The sequence below is a fragment of the Pleuronectes platessa genome, chromosome 6 (assembly GCF_947347685.1).
Source record: "Pleuronectes platessa chromosome 6, fPlePla1.1, whole genome shotgun sequence".
Lineage (NCBI taxonomy): Eukaryota > Metazoa > Chordata > Actinopteri > Pleuronectiformes > Pleuronectidae > Pleuronectes > Pleuronectes platessa.
Genome location: NC_070631.1, coordinates 9,745,234 through 9,764,947, shown reverse-complemented (window position 1 = coordinate 9,764,947; position 19,714 = coordinate 9,745,234). Strand labels below are relative to the sequence as shown.

The following is a 19,714-nucleotide window of genomic DNA, read 5'->3' as shown; positions in this document are numbered from 1 at the left end:
AATTCATGGATTTTGATGAAAGAAAATCAGACCAATTAATCTACTGTGTGTAATTTGTGCTTGACTTTGTTTAAGGGGACTGTTGGTGGAGGTACAGCTAGAGAGCCATTCTAGTTTGTGGGATGACGTTTAGTAAAGTCCCATTGCTGGATTCAGTTGTGTTGCATATTCACACAATGTCTCAAGACAAGCAAGTTGCTCGCTGGCTGGCGACCAGGGACACACCCACAGCATCGAACGACGAGTCACACGATTCTTCTTCCAGTCTAGACACCATCGGTCCAACTTTACAAGTTGCTTTGTGTCTGTGTCATCACCCAAAACACATTTAAATTAAAACATTAATACCATGACTTTCTTTCCCACAGTAAAACCACGACAGCTCTCCTACTAATATAATGCTGCTTTCATAAACCTGATTTATGGGATAGTTTTAAATGTGCATGGTAAACAACGTTGCTGCTGGATATGTTTCCATTCACGCTGCCAAATGTACGGACTTCTACTCTCATGCTCACTGTACTGACGGCGTTGTGTAACTCAGCAAAATTCTCCAATCAAACTGAAGCCCGTTCAGCATTAAAATAAAATAATAGCAGAAGGTAGAGTATATTTCAGAGCCAGGCATGGTAATTGCAAATAAATGGGTCCTCTAACACTGAACACAGTTGATGGAGGAATGGAAATAATTTCAGCCTCTCCAATCAGGGGTAATGGAGGCCAGTCCTCCCCTGACACCCCTGTTCTAATTAAATAGCACTGGGGGTCTATACTATAAATTCTCGGTTGGTTGATTCCAATGTGAGCCGAGACTTTTCAACTCTGACTTTCCTCCGCGTCGTGACCTTGTTATAATTTTACATTAAATTATTGTGTGCGATTTTCCACTGGGGGCAAACCAATCAAGATAAGTGGCTACACTTTTCTCATTATCAGCGAGATCTCAGTCCCTCTTTATCATCGGTGTAGGACTCGGTAATGATCGCTCTCAATCCCGTGTGCCATTCACTTTTTAACCTGTATGTTAATGAGCAGGACCGTAAATGTAAACCTGAGGCCGAGTGGAAGGATGAAGGCAGCATGTGTTAATAGTGATATGCTCCTGATCCACACAGACACGGAGCCAGAAGGCCTGGTCATTTCCCCAGGAAACAGACTGCTTGGACAAAGCTGGCATGATTCCCCACTTCACATTCCTCCACTGGAACAGATTAAACCTCTGCACATTCAACAGGGATTCAATCTTTTCTATTGAATGTCTTCTTGAGCCTTATTTTTGCAAACTGTTAATCACATGTAACCTGTTCAAGACATCTCACAGCCGTCCGGTTCTGAGGCCTTTCTGCTTTACATGCTAATATGATGCTGTGAGGGAAAAACAGGGAAAGATGGAAATAGAAAACATTCTAAATGAATCAAGTGCATTCCGTTCAGGCAATCTTTGTGCCCGCAGAGGGGGACTGCAGAGAGAAGAAGGGAAGGCGGCTTCAGATTGTTGGATGCTTTTCAGGAACCGGAGACAGAAACGCTCGGTTCTGTTAATAATACTGGAAGCAATCAGCACTCCAGGCACTAAACACAACAAATTGCTACTGGGGCCTTTGTGGAAGTCACTGTGAGTGAACTGCCACCTCATCATTTGTGTCCCGGCCACAATCAAATTCTTGGTGGTGTGTGTGAGCAGTAATTTATATGTATGACAGCGACTAAATCAAATATGGTACAGTTTATTGTTAAAGAATTTCCAAATCAGGATCCAGTGGTCTTGTGGGGAGTAGTGAGATATTATTCCATTCGCTTGCAGTCTGGCAGGACCCCTCCTCTGTTAAACTGCATAAATAGCCGGGGCGCCTGGTGGGTGCTGGGAGACACAGACTTGAGTACCACTGCAGAGACCCGGGTTCAGTTGAGGGCAGTAACCGCTTTTGTTTTGGGTCTAATCGAACGCAACAGTTTACTGTACTAGAAGGCGCCTGTGGGGATGGGATTAGGGGTTTGGGGGGAACATCACTGATGTCTAGCATGCTATACGCCCTCCTGCTGAAGCCGTGAAAAGAAGCGGGTGGCGTCACTCCTGGGGAAGACACACCCTCCCCAAGCCAGTAAGTTGTGATGAGAAGAATGTGAAAATATACAAGTCGAGATATTTAAGTACAGACTGAATAAAACCATGTTGACTTTTCTAAAGACAACTTAATCTAGATCAGTTTCACCACATTTTTGTAGCATCAAATAATTAAGACAAAACTTATTAAATTTACACTAGAAAACACATCATTGTGAGTTACACTATCTAGAATACAGAACCTATTTTTGGACAAAACTTATTTAATATGTACTTCTACTTTTTAGTTTGGTCCATGTCCCATCTGCTAACATGGAGGAGGCAGTTTTTATGACCCATACTTGAGTTAGCAATATGTAAGACATATTGTATGGCAGCAATTGTTTGGTGAAATAAACAAACTCTAGAACTATCAGCTCCTAGATTATAGTTGATTGTGCCAGATTATTTTTGCTGTAAAATAGTAGTTTAGAAAGAGTCTTTTGATTTTCACTTTTCACATGGACGTTTTTTTATTTACTTTGAAACTTTTTTACCTTATTTAACCTCAACACATTCTTGGGAGTAACCCTAAAAAGCTGATTGTTGCAGATGAATCCCATTTGAATAGAAACATTAGGGGATTAGATCATTGTCCATTTGGCTTGTTGGTGCAATTACTGTCAGAATCAGATTGTGCTCCAAGTTATTTGCTCACATTAAGTTAATGGATTTGATTCGTAAACTGTATTAGCTGCTACTCTGTAAGTAAATAACATTGTTTGGAAGTTTAGTATAAGGATTAAACTCCCCAAATAAAATGGGACTCACAATCAAACCTAATCAGGTGAGAGTCCAATGGATTACATTTCACCACAATCTGTGGAATAATGTGTTTTCCCACCGGTTCTCTAGACGTTAACACTTAAAAAAAAGAAATCCAAAAAGAGCATCACAATGAAATGCTTTGTAGGCCTACAATGGGCACCATGAGTTGTGTTGCATCATCTGAAGGAGGGATCAACCTCACTGAAATTAAAAATAAAGGACTTACAGATGGAGAAGCTTATGTAAACACAGTGTTCCGTGCTCACGAGAAGGCAGAGAGGGCATTTTTGAAGATTCCGCTACAGGAAAACAAGGAATTAAATGAATAAGTCAGGAAGGAAATCCGCAGTGGGTGAGTGAATATATTGTGAAAGTCATTTAGTAGGTATCATGTCATTCATTGTTGCTTTGTTGATGCAGGAACTTCATGCCTCTATTATTATCTGCAGCACGTATGGCGATCAAGCAGCCAGTGAGCTGCAAACTGAGCCATGTCTTTCATTAAGACATCAAAGAGTGTGTATCATTCCCAACTTGAGCACTTCACTGAGCCACTTGGTGCATTGCATACCTTATTAGATGGGTTCAAGCTAATCCAACTGTAACCAATTGTACGTTATTGTTCACGCTAATTACCCCATCAGAAGAGGTAGGCCTCTGCTAAGCTCGCCCCAGGGTCACATCAGGAGGTCAGAGGTCACAGTCGACCAGGGTTGAAACCTCTCGCACCTTCACCTTCAGCGTGCCTCAACCCGTCACCCTCACTTTACTCAGCCGCTTGACCCATATGGTATCCCTATCCCCTGTATCCCAATAGCCTGGGAAAGATTCATCTGAAATAATGGGAAAATGGGCCTGTCATTGGAGACTCGAGTTAATACGCGTACGTCCGCTCCCCGTTGTGGCCCTGTGACCTGTGCATGTGCCCCTGTCAGTTGAGAGCTCAGGTATGCAGGGAATGCCATGGCAGCAGAGTCAGGCAGACGCTGCTGAGGGCTGCGAGCGAGAGGAGGCGCAGGTTAGGAGGTGAGGACTGCACTTCACGCCCAGATGGATGTTTGCTCAACCTGGGATCATTTATGAAGGGACCTCATGCTGGAGGAGATAGTTCAGGCCTCCATCATCTTCTCCTCTGACTGGATAAACCTTTCTTGAATACAAAGAAAGTTGTATGCAGTGATGTGGAAGATAGTCCCCCCCACCACCACCCCTTCATTATATAGCATTAGCCTGCAGCTATCTCTCAGCGCTGTCCGTGGACTGTCTTTAACCCTGATTTGTCCGCTGCCTGGATCGTATGAAAAAGGGAGAGCTCCTCATTTCACACTTAATAATCTCATTTCACAGCCTCTGGCACAAGCTCAGAACAGAGGAGAAGCACAGAGAGCTGTGAAAGCTGGAGGTCCAATCACATGGTGCAGTGTGTGAGTATATGACTGTGGGGTCCAGGTATTACTCATAGTGTGGGGACCTCAATCACCTTATGGGGACTTGTCTTCCTGATGGAGGCCAAAAAAACAATTCCCCATAATTTAAATAATTTGATGTTGAAGCGAAGACATGTTTTAAGGTTAGGTTTCGGTTGAGGTTAATGGACGTGTGTGTATGTGTCTGTGTGTGTGTGTGTGTGTGTGTGTGTGTGTGTGTGTGTGTGTGTGTGTGTGTGTGTGTGTGTGTGTGTGTGTGTGTGCATTCAAAACCAGTTAATCAGTATGTGCAGTATGCCAAAGAATTACAGCCCTATTGAATAATTCTGCAGCTCACGATTTAAGTCCACTGCCAGCGTTCAGCCAGTGCAGTGAGAGTGTTTCCTCAGGGCAGGAAAACTTGCGGACGTCAATTGATTGGTGGACTTGGACAAATGAGACGCTCTCAGGGTCAATTGTAGCAGTCGAAGATCAGAGTGGAGCTCCGGGTACCAACTGTGCACCGACACATTCCTGAAACACTCACACACAGTTTGTCTCCTCTCTCTCTGGCTCACACACACACACACATCTGCAAAGAGGTGTACTTTTTGAATATAAGTACTGGAGCGTACCAATGCCGCATGCATGCACACGTGCACTTAAGTTGTGGCTCGTTTCGGATCCAACCACTGTTCCTACTGTGGCAAATGAATACCGACCGCACAATAACATGTTAGACTGACTTTATGAAAAAATAAATGATGTAGAGAAGTTGTAAGTTGAACTTCCCCTTCACTGTGAAGCTCAAAGGTGGAATGTTTTCTTCTGTGTTACTGAATGCATGAGTTGATGTGACAACCTCAGCACACTTGTGATAAATGTATGTATATATTCAAACTCAATAGCTTTATAATACAATTGTGGTGTGTTGTTTGCATGTTTGTGTTGTTGGGGTGGCAATCGCTCATCAGAGCACCTCCAGCTGCGATTAGTGCTGCAGAGTCCAGTTGTCTGATCTCTCTCACTGGTTAAAACGAGGCACAGAGAGATGAGACTGACACAGATAGAGAGAAGCTGAGCCATCACTGCAGAGAGGTTGTGTGTCAGGAGATTTATGTTGGATTATTGACTTTATGTCTGTTGTATTGAATTTGGAAAATAAAAATGATGACACTGGGGAGCAGCTTTCGTCTGACTGATGTTGGGAGGCCCATAGTGGCACCAAGGGGACTTTGCCCCAGTAGGACGCACATGATTAGTGTTTTGGTGGTGAGGGCCAGACACTAAATCCACCTTTACTCAAAACCTCATGACTGCTTTGAGGTTTGCAGGAAAGGTTGTGAGGCCCCAAAGGGCAACAACTGCACAACTAACAATAGCTTTACAGTGTGACACAATGTGTACACAGGCGTACACACAGGCTCCGGTTGGGGTTTGATTCTTGTGGGTAGATATGGAATTGTATAAATCACCAAAAATGTCACCCCTGCCCTAGAATCTTTCGTGATCTTTCGTGGACCTTCTTCCTTTTATGAGCCAGCTAAAGGCTGTAAATTCTATTATAATGCATAGGACACATAATAAACACACAACAGCTGCTGCCAGCGCCTCTACATACCCTCTTGTATGTGCACTTCAACATACCCTTGAAAAGTCCAAAGCCCTCATATGTTCATACTTTCAGTAGGGGGGGGGGTCTCTCAAGTCTCACAACTTGATTTTACAGACTGCGAAATGTCTTCAGTGTGGAATGTAATCGCGGCCGATAGGTGGATCAGTGTCAATAAATCAATTATGAAGTGCCCAGTTTCAGTATGGGAGCTGGAACATGTTGGTTTAAAGGTATAGGCCCAGGGAGGTTTAGACAGACTCCTCTGTCTGGCAGTGTAATCCTTCATACGACACAGTGCTTGCCAAACAAATCTCACATTTTAATAAAGACAGGAATTTTTGTCCAGACTGCAAGAGAACCGAGCCCGGATTGGGTGTGATGCTGGAGGGAACGACTAATGAGTGGATTGGAAATGGATCCAGAGAAGGGGGGGGTTGCAGCATAATTGTTCCCACTTCACCCTAATTGTGCGCCTATCCCGTCGGTCCAAGGAGACACACTTTGGGTTAAAAGCTTAACTTCTTTCCTGCAGAGGGAAGCCAGGCCAGTGTGTAAAAGTTCAACAAGTAGTGGATAAAACGATCAAATACATTAGTTCTGATCAACCCCATCCTCACCCCCCCCCCCCCCCCCCCCCCTCTTTGTCACCGGGGGGTCCACTCTGACTGACAACCTGCGATAGATTCTGGTGAGTCAGTGTCTCGTTCACAGCTTGGGACCATCTCAGCCAGATCATCGCAAAGATCAGAAGTGGATGTGATTCAAGTGGGGAGGTTTACCGTCAGATCATGGTTGTGTTGTTGATGGGATTTCAAAATAAAATACCGATAGACTGCCCTTTTTTCCTGAGATCAAAGCTTCCCTCAGTATAAAAGGAATATTTGCCTGTTCACATCCTGGGCTTTAACATCCGAGATCGTGCTTTTCTGCATCACCAACAATCCATCAGAACAGAGCAGCCCGTACACAAGCTTTCCATGATCCCCGTAACCTTGGCCTTGACCCCAGCCCAGATCCCATGACCCGAAGCCCCCCCCCCCCCCCCTATCTACCAAGGCCATTAATCATACAAAAATACCTTCATGCCTATTACATGGGATCTCAAGCTTTTCACAAGAGGCATGCTGTACTAATGAACTTCCTTCTCAGTTAATTCCAATTCACTGTTTCTCCTCCTCAGCGACCATCAGGTACAAAGCCTGGCAGGTGTCAAGGGTCGATTCTGGGTAATTTGTTTGCATGAATAAGTAATTAATACTCTCAATTTACGCCTGTGATCCTCCGCTGCTAGTTCTCATCATCTCGGACACGCACATATTTGTGACAGAAGATGAGTGTTTAACTTGAAGGGTCAATCCTGTCCCTGGAGATTTCGAGGTTGTTTTTATTTAATGGGGGGGGGTGGAAGGAAAATCCTCAGCCTCCCTGAGCAATGGCGGTGATGGCTTTAACCCTCTGATCTCAAAGGCTAACAAAAAACCGGACAGGATATGAAGGATATCTGCCACAGCAATCACAGACCATGTGCCAGTCAAACACGTGTGTGAGTGTGTGTGTGTGTGTATGTGTGTGTGGTGTGGGAACGAGAGAGCGAGTGCATGGCTGCTCAAGTAAGTACGTTTGTGTGGTTTGGATTAGGAAACCCTGATGTGCTGATCTAGAGCCTGCATTGAGTTTTCTGAGCCTTTTCGTTATTAAGGTAAGATTTTGTGCGCTGGTGACCCCAGATATCGAAGTTAAGGCTCTCCTGCTGAAACTGGCTTCAACTGAAGCTATTCCCAAGTGGACCAGTCAGGAATTCTGTCAGATAAGCCCCCACAAATCCCCCTAAAGCATGGAGGCGTCAGTACATCCCAAAGGGAAAAGGAGGTTCCATAGCTCTGTGTGGTTTGTATACATTTTATATACGGCGTCACACTACTCATGTCCCAGCCACAAACCCACTCGACTTACAAAAGCTGGGATCTTTTCCACTTAGCATTAAAACCCAAACAAGCACGTTTATGATACGCTCCCATGTCCTCGCTGCAGACCGAGGTCTCTCTCGGGCGTGTGAAATGATTGTGTGAAAAGCTGGACTCCAAATTGGCCGGGTGTGACCGCCACCGATTTGCCCGTCATTCCTCTGCTTTTATGAGAGGGACAGCGCTGCCAAAAAAGAAAAGGAGAGTGAAGCAGTCCATTTCAAATGAAAGGAAAATAGTGAAATAAACAATCACATGCAAACAAAGATAAAGAGACCTGTTTTTAAAAATCAATAAACTTAACATTCGCCAATACTTTGAACATACTCCCAAATTCCCCAAGTGTAATAGTGCCAACAGCTGTGTGAAAGTGTCTTTCATTCGCTCATAATAATGGACAATAAATATCTGTTTTATAGAAGCCAACATCAGCAGATGAATCTCCAAAGCTTATGTGAAATGTTTCTATATGTAATCCCTGTTATTGTGAGTGGATGTGAGAAGTTTCTTTTCCTGTTTATGCACATGTACAAAAAATAAAGAAAACTATAAAACACTTCTACTTATCTGAGGTTCTGACTGGAAAGCTATCGTTCGCTGTCATGTTTCCAGTGTCTTCTTGTTGCTGCTTCCCAGTGTTTCTTATGTTCGTTCAGTTTAACCTTGTTTGAGTCCTTTCTACTTTCCAGTGTTTTTTGCTACTGAACTTTGCTTGTGTATTTTTGGGTCCACCTACACACCTCTGACACAAAAGTATATGAAACAGCATCTCAGCGAGGATCTTTCTTTCTTTCTTACATTGTTCTCTCTCTTGCAAGGTAAAAGCAAATATGGAAAAATGTGTACTCTTCATTTGCCCAAATAAAATGTTTATTATAAATGTACTATTGAACTGTTTTTGAATATTCAACATTTACTAAACTAATTTGGCAGTTCATATCTAAGGTTTGCTAACATTAGCCGCCTTGAGCTACATCTCTCCTGGATGGCCAAGCTAGCAAATAGCTGCAAAACCCATTGAGCATTGAAAAGTGTAAATACTCTTGGTTTTAACTTTGCATTTTTTTGAAAGGCAGTATGATTTTTTTTCAAGTCTTAACTTAGATACTTTTTTTTATACTAATCAAAGTCTTACAACCATTCAAACAAACCAATGCAAGAGATACGACGTCACCTTTATAAAGACAAAAGTGAGTTCCTCTTTCCCCCTCTCTGACCATTATGAGCAACCAGGTCACCACACGTGCATTCGTCTTTGCGGGTCTTTGTTTGTCTACCCATGAATCCTGGCAGCCCCTGGTGCAGGGTGGGTGCAGGAAGGGATGCAGACTGGAAGCTGTGAGAGTAGAATATGATTAGCCTCAAGGCAGATCCTCACTCCGCATCCTCGCGTATAGCTCAACACATGGCGAGTGCCGTCTTTTACTGGAGCGCCAGCTGCATGTGGCTAAGTGAGTTCTCAGATCAAAATGTTTACTTTGGACCGGACGCCTTTCCTCAAGAAACTACACGAACAAGACACCCTGAATCTGAACAGGGAGGTGGATACCGCTGTCGGGTTCTGACACCCCACCTGGTAAAACAGAGGAAATGGTTTTAGTGTGTCTGTGTGTCCTGGGCACCCATGCATGAAAACACACACACACACACACACACACACACACACACACACACACATACATATGCATACAGAGTTGTGAAAGCAATATAATATCTGCTGTGGGCTAAGCAGGTTAAGAGAACAGCGGTTCAATGTCACCAGAGGAGAAGAACTGAGCTCGAAGAAGTGGACTAAGCCAAAAGTGAATACTAATGTAACACTAATGTTTTTTCTGCATAAGTACAGTATTTTTGCATGGATTGGAATCGGCCATGACACTGACGGAATCCTGCCCTGATGTTACTGTATCCCATCCAGCCTCAAATATTTATACAACCGTCTCCAGAGTCACTGGCACGTCTACAGCCGTTAAGTCCTCTCCTCCTCTCAGGACTCTCCAGTAGCTTGTGTGCTGCCTGGCGCTCATGTGGGCAGTGGGCCTGACTTTCATTAGCCAGCTGTGGTTCAGTGGTAATGCGGATATGGAGAAGGCCCAGAGCAGACATGTGGAGCCGGTTGCGGCCCAGGAGAGAGGCCAACGTCTGTTTACTGGCCAGACACCGTGGGTCGGAGAGGTAAACAACACCAGCCACGAAGCAGAGAGAAGGTGAAACGGGGAGAATGGAGAGAAGACGGTGAGGAGATGGAATGAAGAGTGTTTGTGGGAACATGTGAGCGATCCTCTTTCTGGCTGCCTCTGTTTGTCGCCAAAGTGTTGATGCTCTGTTGCAGCTCCTAGTGACATCATGGCAGACGAGCAGCTCCTGCAAGTTGTTAGTAATTTAAGCCCCTTAATTGTCTGTCAGCCAACATACCACAGTGAAACCACACCTAACAAGTTGTTTGGTTGATCACGAAGCCAGAAGACTTTTTGTTTTGTTTTGTTTTTGAATGCAGATGATTGGACATGTTCAGTTGTCTGTTGGTTGCAGCTTTTCGCTTTCTGACCTTGTCTCCTTCAAACCTCTCCCGTGTCAAAACCTACTCAGCAGAGACCCATTGAATTCTCCACTGCAGTTACAAGCTGCTGTGCTCATCCATTACAGGCCACATATCTCAGAACCAGGGCCATTATCTCCTCCTCACAGATTAACATCTTGGACTGGGTTCAAACCACTCTGCTCATTTGTGAATAGAAAATTTATCCCAGTTGCAAAACTTGATGCGAAATGTCCCGTTCCTGGTATCTAATGTCTGTATCCATGCGTCTGTTGCCAAGTCTTTGGCTTTGAACCAAACCTTTGCGCCGTGTGTATCACATGGCTGCGTTTATTGCCTGCGGTTTAACATCGATAGAAAAATGGCCTCTTGTGAGCCAAACACGTGGCCACCTGGCTCCAGTGATCCTGGCCACAACATGGGAGAATCCACACATGCGCTCATGCACACTGACAGAAGCTTGTCCAATTAGACAGACTTAATTGCAGTGGTGACAGCAGCAGGAGAGGACAGGAGACAGCTATGGGCTCAGATTAGGGACAATCAGCTGAGACGAGACTGGGACTCTGGCCAGCAGCACTGGAGGAGAGTTGGAGCTGGTTAGAAGCAGGGAAAGACTTTAGAGGAAGTGGTAATTAAGAGTTATTTACTTAACTATCCTAATAAACTCCCCCTGATGAGGATTGATGTTCCTTTGTGTTCTGTTCATGATCAAGAAGGGAGCAAAGACTTTAAAGAACACAGAATAGAGTGGGAGCGTGACTGCGGACTATATAAAAATACTGAAAACAGATCTCACTGCTCTTCTCCTCTGAAAGATGGACTTGTATCTCAGCCCGAGCCTGGACGAGGGAGAGGCCGAGTGATGGAGGAAGTGGAAAACTGTAGGAAAGATTGGGATGAAGGAAAGAGTGCATAGAGGAGACAGGAAGAGAGAGATTTACTGTTGTATTAAAGACAAATGGGAATATAAAAGGGGAGGTGGGGTTTTCTCCTTCCAGTGGCTTTTTAAAAGCTCCATGTGTCCAAAAACAAATCCTGGGGTTTTTCAGACTGAGCTACAGTGTGATCAGTGAGCGAGGACTACACAAACCTTCTGAGAGAGATGAGGAGGTAACAAGAAAAAGAGGAAGACGAGAAAATTAACAAATGAGACTAAGAAGAGATGAATGGGATCTATCATGTGAGATTAATGTCAATAATGGAAGACTGAAATGTGACTGAAAGCTCCACAAAAAGCCAGTTTCTCCACAATCAAGTTAATCTGTGGCTCAGGACGTAGAGCGGATCATCCAGTGATCAGAGGGTCAGGGGTTTGATCCTTGACTCCTTCTGTCCTCATGTCGAAGTGTCCTAGGGAAAGACGCTCAATGTTAAACTCATTTTTCCAAAGGGTTTCTCAAAAACTGACACATTTTTTTTCTTTCCCTTCAAAGAAGAGTAATGGAATGCTCCATCCATCCATCAGGTTCACAGGGAGCAGGAGCCAATCCCCACTGACCACACAAATCACCAGGGTGTCGCAGCATATAAAGACCAACTCACATTCACACCTACAGATCATTTAGCTTCTTCAATTAACGTCAGCTGCATGTCTGTGTGACTGGGGGAGGAACCCGGAGAACACCCACAGAGAAAGACCCCGGCCAACCAGAGGATCGAACCGGAAACCTCAACCACTGAACCACTGTGCCGCTCGAATCATGTGTTAGCATCTGAACATTTTGTCAAATTTCAAGTTCTGCCACAGAGAGCTACAAATTGAATGCAAAATCCAAAGTTTCCAAATATTTTTCAGAAGCTGTACAAAGCAATTTTCTTTTCCATTTACCTGCACATCAGGGATTTGTAAGGTTAACGACGGGTTAAGTGTCTTTCTCAATGACACGTGGACAGGGGGAGATACCATCAACCTCAGTGGGGGGGCTCTTCTACCTGAGCAGCAGCAGCAGCCCTGCATGGATCCACAATCTAGAAAGAACCGAGACTCCTGTGCACAGTTGCATCTCCTGAATTACTTATATTTACTAAGAGAGAAAGCTACGAAATAGGCAGGTTATTGTATATTTAAGAAAATTCCACTGTTTAATAAATGTCTGAATCTTTTCTTCCCACCTGCTAATAAATAATCGTTCATACCTGACATGTTGGGAGCAGGAGAGGAGACTTGTGTGTATGTGTGTGTGTGTGTGTGTGTGTGTGTGTGTGTGTGTGTGTGTGTGTGTGAGTGTGTGTGCGTGTGTGTGTGAAGTCTGAATTATACATCAGAAACGTCTGAATTATTCACAATCGAGGGACGGTGCTGCTGCAGGCGGCAGAGTGGGTGAGGAGGAATGAAGCTAACTAACGATAGGAGGTCAAAACAAGTACAAGAATGAGTGTTTTCATCCTTTTCAGAGCACCGTTTGAAAAGACCTGGTCCACTCAAGGGTTTCCCTTCCTGCCCTTCCTCTCCGTCCTGTAGCCTTTCAGCAGGGAATTCTCCCCTGGGTGTGGGGCTACCAGCAGGGCTCTGCTTTGGCCTCAAAACACACACACACACACACACACACACACACACACACACACACACACACAATCACTGTCTATGGCTCATGTTCTCTATACCCATGTTGTTCTTGAGCAGTTTTGTGCCGGTGTGTGTTGCGTGCTTGCGCGTGTGTGTGAAAGCAGAGCCCTCCTGTGCGTGTTTGGTGGTGCAGGGGTATTCAAATCCTTTCTGCTGTGACAAGGTCTGCCAGAGTTCATTCTCTGAGTGCCACAGCCAAATACAACACTTACACACACACACACACACTAAAAATGGAAGTCAGAGATCAGTCATCTGATGGGCAGGTGGGGGGGGGGGGGGGGGGGGGGATGAGAGTTATCTGATGGACTCTGGCTGGGACTCGGGTCCATTCAGGCTCTTTACTGTGCTTCGTTCAAAGCGGCTCGTCCGGTGTTTAGTTAAACTCCGGGACGATAAAGGAGCAGAAACCTCAACGTGTCCTGTGACAACCCTGAGAGGTGAGTGTGTCTGCAAGTGTGCTAATCACAGCGTGTACTTGTTTCCCCTCTACAACTTTAATTAGTCAGCCTGGGAAATGTCTCGGCCATCTGTCGCGTCCTTGTGCTGTGGATGATCAGAAAGGCAGACACTAACACACGTGTGCGGACCAGACCTCAAAGGTCCACCGCTCTGTTTTCAGCTCCTGGATTTAATCACTTCAGCAGATCACCATAACAGAGCATATTGTTCACACTCTCTCTCTCTCTCCCTCTTCCCTGGTGGGTATGAAATTTCCAGGAGGAGATTTTTTAACTTCGTCCATCCTCGCTTTCAGTGCCCCCCCCTCCCCCCCGTCCATATGTCTGGGCACCAGAGCTCCAAGCGTGCACGCGCCCTCCCATAACGCACACTCATATACATGTCCTGGGAAAATGTACACGTGCCTGGCTCACAATTTGGGTCATGCGAGTCAGATATGTGAAGAAGGGGGAATCACAGCCTGGTCATCTCACACACACACACAATTTTGAGGTTGACAAAAAAAGTGAGAGAGAGCCGCAGCTGTGTGAGTGTGTGTGTGTGTGTGTGTGTGTGTGTGTGTGTGTGTGTGTGTGTGTGTGTTTTGTTCATACACACTTTTCATTTGCACAGTTGCAAGTCATTCAACTGAGTTTTTTCGTTTTCACCCAACTGTTCACTTCCCTGCTGAGGTTTGTAAATACACTTTTTTTTTGCATTCACGCAGTAAACTCTTTCCACTTCTGCACCAACATCTTTTCCCACATGTAATCTTACGACACGGGCAATTACCAAAAAGACCAGTTTTTTTTGACAAGCTATTCGTTCTAATTATGCCTCATGCCCTACATCAAAGAGGTCGTAGAAAGAAACAGATTTCACATCAGTGGGTGAAAGACAGACTACAGGCAGAGAAATGGCAATCATCAATCGTAACAGAAAAACGTGAGAAACTTAAACTTGCATCTGAAACTTCTACAAAAATGTTGTGTTTAGAGACGTGTGAAGGATCAGGAAAACAGGAAACAGCTGAAAGCACTGAATCTCTCTGTGCTGATAATCCTGCTCGTGTATTTCTGAATTTACACCGCTCGCGGACAATAGTCTCTTTTCACAGAAGATATTTCGACCTGTCACAGTAAAGCCGCTTTCAGACATGACCTCCGGGTAAAATCCAGAGAATTGTCTACGGAGTTTTCCCAGAGTCTGTTCCTTTCACACACGCACAACACAGCGGGAGGTTTTCTACACAGACGCGTTCACAACAGCAACGAATCCTGAAGAAAGGCCCAAATGATACTGGCAGCATTAACCACTGGCACTAAGTAGTAGAGCACATACCTCCGCCAAAACCCAACAGTCTCCGTATGAAACCACATTTAAATTCACTTGCAATTTAAAAACTGGTAAAAAAAAATGTTATTTCATGGATTTTCCCTGATCTGGATCCACATTAGAATATAACTGGCTCTTTCTTAATCCCTACCATATCCCTTCACTACATTTTGTTGTAATCCATCCTGTAGTTTTTACGTAATCCTGCAAACTAACAGACAAAGACTCAAGAATGAATAGAGTGACTCTCAATAGAATGCACAGATCTATCAAGGACCAACAGTCCCCTTCAAATTCAACCAAGCCACACACACTCAGAGAATCATAGAAGTTATCTGAGAATAAATGTTTGATTTCTTTCATCAAGATCCATGAATTATTCCCTGGGAAGACTTACCCACAATAAAGTAAAACAATTCCTGGATCTGCCCGTTTGTCCAGATCCATGAGAAAATGTAATGGATTCTGTCTTTGTCCATTTCCCATCGTTCCACCAGGTTACATGGAAATACATTTTGTGGTTTTTCAATAATCCTGCAAATTAACAAACAAACTAATAAACAAACAACAGATAGAAGTAAAAACACAACTTCCCTGGCAGCAGTAATGTTACATAGCAGATGCTTGGGTGAACAGAAAAATTGAATTATTCCCCTACACACATAATCAAACACTGCAGAATATCATCACATTAACATTAAAAAAAAAGGGAGAGTCAGTGCTTGGTCAAGAAGCTGCACACACACCAACACCAACACCCATTCTCCTCCATGCAGGGAGCTGGAAGGAAGGAGAAGGGAAAACGAGGGGCTGAGCAGTGAGAATGACCAGCTCGCATCTGACGGAGAGAGAGCTTCACCGTGACTGCCAGGGGCCTGCTGGTGAGGTTTGAGGTTCCGCTGCACAATCAATGAAACCAGCTTCCCAGCCCGCTTCCTTCCTCGGGGCGGCCGCACCAAATGAAATAAATAAGGGGAGATTAAAAGGAAAATGGTTGCCATACCAGGAAGATGGCAGGAGGCCGTTCCCCGAGGGGGAAGAGGATGCGTGCGGCACAGAGACGCTTGGACACTGCGTGAGGCTATTTGCTGACTTGATGTATTTCCAGCTTTAATGGAGGGGCTGGTGTGCCAGGGATGTCCCTGTGGTGTCATTGCCTCATTGACAATGTACAGTATTTCAATCCCCGGAGAGGAAAATGGATCTGCAAATAATTGGGGTACATTTCCTTCCCATGTTGCGCTGCTGAGATGTTTCCACCGTGTGTTCCAAGCCCTTTTTCTCCATTTAATTGCATTCAAAAGGAAAATAACAAACCGGCGCAGGGCCCCAGTTGTCTCTGAGTGGACCACGAACACGGAGCTCATTTTAAGATGTGTGCAAATGTATCAAAGGAGGGTTTTTCATCTTAAAGCCGACCCTTAACATTGATTTCACAAGAGCATCTGTCGTCTGGGAGGAGGATGGAATCCCTCCATTGGTATTTGGATCTCCATCAACAAGCCCCAGACTCTATTGATTCAGATAATTACATCAGATGGCTTTGGTCCCTTTCACAGCAGCTTCATGGTTACAGATGGGTTCACAGAGCCGGGGCACGTCAAAGCAGAGACGTCCAGCTGGAGAGACAGAGGGTTCAGGAGGGGCAGGGGGAGAAACTCATGAGTGAATGGATTGATGGAGCAACAGGATAATACGGGGCCTGTCCAATCCTGCACACACACACACACACACACACACACACACACACACACACACACACACACACACACACACACACACACACACACACACACACACACACACACACACACACACACACACACACACACACACACACACACACACACACACACAATAGATTGCATGTAATTATCTCATCCAGTTGATCCCGTTTTTATCTGTGCAGCCTCATTCCTTCCACCTGTTGCTCCTCACATCGTCCTTGAGATCAGACGAAGCTTTGATCGTTTCCATCGTGCTGCCAGTTCCAACTAAAACTTAAATCTCTGCAGCGACAAAAACAAAAGCTTTTCATTCTGCGTGAAAACTGAATTCATAAATTTACAGTGAAAGTTCAAATGAAGATACGTGGAGTTGTAAATCTTTCCAAAAAGCCTATGACTGCCATCTAGTGGAGGAAAAAGAAATGACTCCAGCTGGGAAACATGAATTGACAAACACTTCACAACTTTCTTTGTATCAAAAGTGTTGTTTTTATTAGAGTAAACCTTGGATCCAATAAATCATAGAAAGGGTAAAAAAAAATTCGGAACATTTGAAAAATAAATGTGATCTTTATATTTGACCAACTTACCGCAACTGCCAAGTGTGGATGCAGAAAACAGACTATTAATTATAATTCTTACCATTAATCAAGTCTACAACCATTCTTATTTAACTTTTTAAAATACTAGGGTGTTGGTTTTGGGAATAAATGTGATGAGACTGGGGCTATAAAACTTCCAAGCATGCTTGTTGAGCATGAGAGAAATGACCACCAGAGGGCACTGTTGATATTCAGTAAGCTGCATCTCCACTGTAACTGAAATAAGGCTGAGTTGCAACCCCCTGTTAAAGTCATGTGAGAACCTCTGTGTGGTGTCAGAGCTTCTCTGCTCTCCCTCAGTTTCAGATCACACCCAGTCCTGTCCCATGCTAATGATTCCAGTATCAACATCTCAGTCCAGAGCAGCTTCAGTCCGCTGTCACACCTTCAGGCAGCTCCACCACCACGGGGGCGCAGTCGTCCGAGTCCGCATCGAAGTCCCAGCGAAACTTCTTGGTCACGTGGGCTTTGAACTTCTCCGCCCTCTTGCGGAGCGTGCCGTCGACACCGGGGCCAACGGCAAACTGGAAAAAGTCCTGCGAGGAGATAAAGTCAAACGATTGGTTCATTATAAATGTAAAACCTCCTTTGACATTTAGGTCGGGCTCTGACACTGCATGTGGGGATTTAAGCGAAAAATGCCGTCATCCACTCCGCCTGTTATAACAATGTTAATGACACGAACAACCTGTTTGTCCAAAATCTAAGAAAATAATAGTGAAGGATCCACTTTTTATTTGTTCCTCTTCCAAATCCTCGAAAGATAAATAAAATCTTCTATATTTCCATACCGACTGGAATGTGTGATTATATTTGTCATATGATTTTCTATCTCCTACTAAAAATTCCTAACAAGTTAAAACATTTTTTTCCTGTTAAGAGAGTTAAACAATAGCATCTACCTCTCATGATAACTAAGATCCCTCTGAATTATAAATACTCTAATTATTTGACACATCAGTGAGTTTGAAGCTACAATAGTCAGTTGGCAATTTTAAAAGTTACGTCACAGTAAACACGTGTAAATAATAAATGTATAATGATTAATTATCTAGATCGTTTATGTGCTGGTGATCATATGTATTTTATTTGTTTCAACATGTTAAAATGTGACGATAAAGGATTTTCCAGACGAGCGTCTCAGTCTTTTTCTTCATTCGAATTAACTTTGAATTATTTCCGCCCCTCCATCTCTGCTGTTCTGAGTGTGGAACACGTACCTGCAGTGTGGAGGTGAGGAAGTTGCTGTGTGACACAATGTCGACGAAGAAGTCGGGCGGGATCTCTCCGAGCTGGTGGTAGAGCACGGCGATGAGTCCCAGGTAGAGATCCTTCCTCTTCCGCATGGAGTCCTCGGAGCGACACAGCAGATTCAGCAGACGCTTCCAGTGCTCGAAGCCCTCGTACACGTTGCCGAGAATGAAGCACACGAAGGCGAACTGCAGCTCACCTGAGAGAGAGAGGGAAAGTTAGTAAAGACAAATCAAAGTGTGGGTTCTTTTACTGACTTGATGTTGAGGCTTTAGACAAATACCGAGGAGGTGGAGAGGCTGCAGCTCGTAGTTCTTCTCCAGCACAGTCTCCAGGGCATAGCTCAGGTCCAGGCTGCACCGGGTGATCTCTGCTGGCGTGGCCCCAGGCGGGTAGGTCTTCTGGGGGATTTCGGAGAAGCGCAGCTCCGTCCCCTCCCTCGGCTTCATCCGGGGGAGCCTGTCCAGTCCCTCCTTCATGCTCTGACAGGCCGTGTCGTTCCTCGGCTGCTCGGCCCGGTCCTTGGTGTGTTTGAACTCAACCTCTGGGACCACGTCGCTGAAGGCGCAGATTCTACCGGACAAGGGCTGCAGCTTTTTGGTCAGCTCCTCGCTCAGGCGGTCGGTGAGGGACACCCACTTCCTGATCACCTCGTACGGATAGGGGCCCAGGTGGGGGTCCAGCTCCTGCAAGGTGGCCCGGGTGCGGCTCACCTGCTCCTCGTCCTTGGAGGCGGAGAAGTCCAGGTCTTCCTCCTGGGGGTCCCAGTTCGCCAGCAGGATCTCTCTGGGTTTGAGGGACAGGAAGAGGCCCTTCTTGGGGCCGATTTCACTCCCGCAGCTCGGTGCGTTCACAGAGCTGTAGTGGAGGAAGTGCATGCCCGGGGGGATCATCTTCACCCCCCGGAAGCGAGGGCCCACCTGCCAGCTCTTGCAGTCGATGCCCAGCTCTGTGCCCTGTGGGACCCCCAGCAGCACCAGGGTGGCCCCCTCCTCAAACCGCCTCAGGGCAACATCTGGATCCATGTCCATGCTGCTGCTGCTGTCGCCACTGGCCATGTCTCTCTCTCTCTGTCGTGTCCAGGACCTCTTCACTTCGAGCTGCTAGTGAAACCGAACCGGGCTGAACAACAACTAACCTCTTTCAGCTGAGAAATGACAGCGTCTCATGTCCAGAGGAGATGGAAGGACTCAGTGTGTCGCTGAAAAACTAAACAGGAAACAGAAACATTTAATCGAACCTTATTTAAACCGTAAATCTGTTTAAGAAGTGATAGAGGAATCTATTTTTACCTTGGATGAAGACTTGTTGATGTTTCGCATCGTTGTGAGATCGTTTAGTCGAGGCTGTGCAGCATATAATAAGTTTCCGGGCGGAAACTGCGCTGTAGTCG

The 19,714-nt window shown here is 45.2% G+C and overlaps 1 protein-coding gene across 1 annotated transcript; it reads right to left on the bottom strand.

Annotated features, from left to right (window-relative positions):
• Positions 1-16,933: 16,933 nt before the first annotated feature.
• On the bottom strand, positions 16,934-19,693 carry aar2 (AAR2 splicing factor). Its single transcript, XM_053424985.1, has 4 exons — positions 19,614-19,693; positions 18,605-19,530; positions 18,291-18,520; positions 16,934-17,606 (listed from the first exon to the last, which is right to left on the bottom strand). The coding sequence occupies exons 2-4, from the start codon at positions 19,377-19,379 to the stop codon at positions 17,439-17,441; spliced, it is 1,173 nt and encodes a 390-aa protein (XP_053280960.1). The 5' UTR covers positions 19,380-19,530; positions 19,614-19,693; the 3' UTR covers positions 16,934-17,438.
• Positions 19,694-19,714: the final 21 nt, after the last annotated feature.

Bases quoted from the DNA above. Each gene is read 5' to 3' on its own strand.
- aar2 (XM_053424985.1), bottom strand. From the start codon at position 19,379: ATGGCCAGTGGCGACAGCAGCAGCAGCATGGACATGGATCCAGATGTT. The intron at 18,521-18,604 runs GTATTTGTCTAA...TCTCTCTCTCAG, and splicing joins GCAGCCTCTCCACCTCCTCG to GTGAGCTGCAGTTCGCCTTC. The intron at 17,607-18,290 runs GTACGTGTTCCA...ATCTCCTCGCAG, and splicing joins TCCTCACCTCCACACTGCAG to GACTTTTTCCAGTTTGCCGT.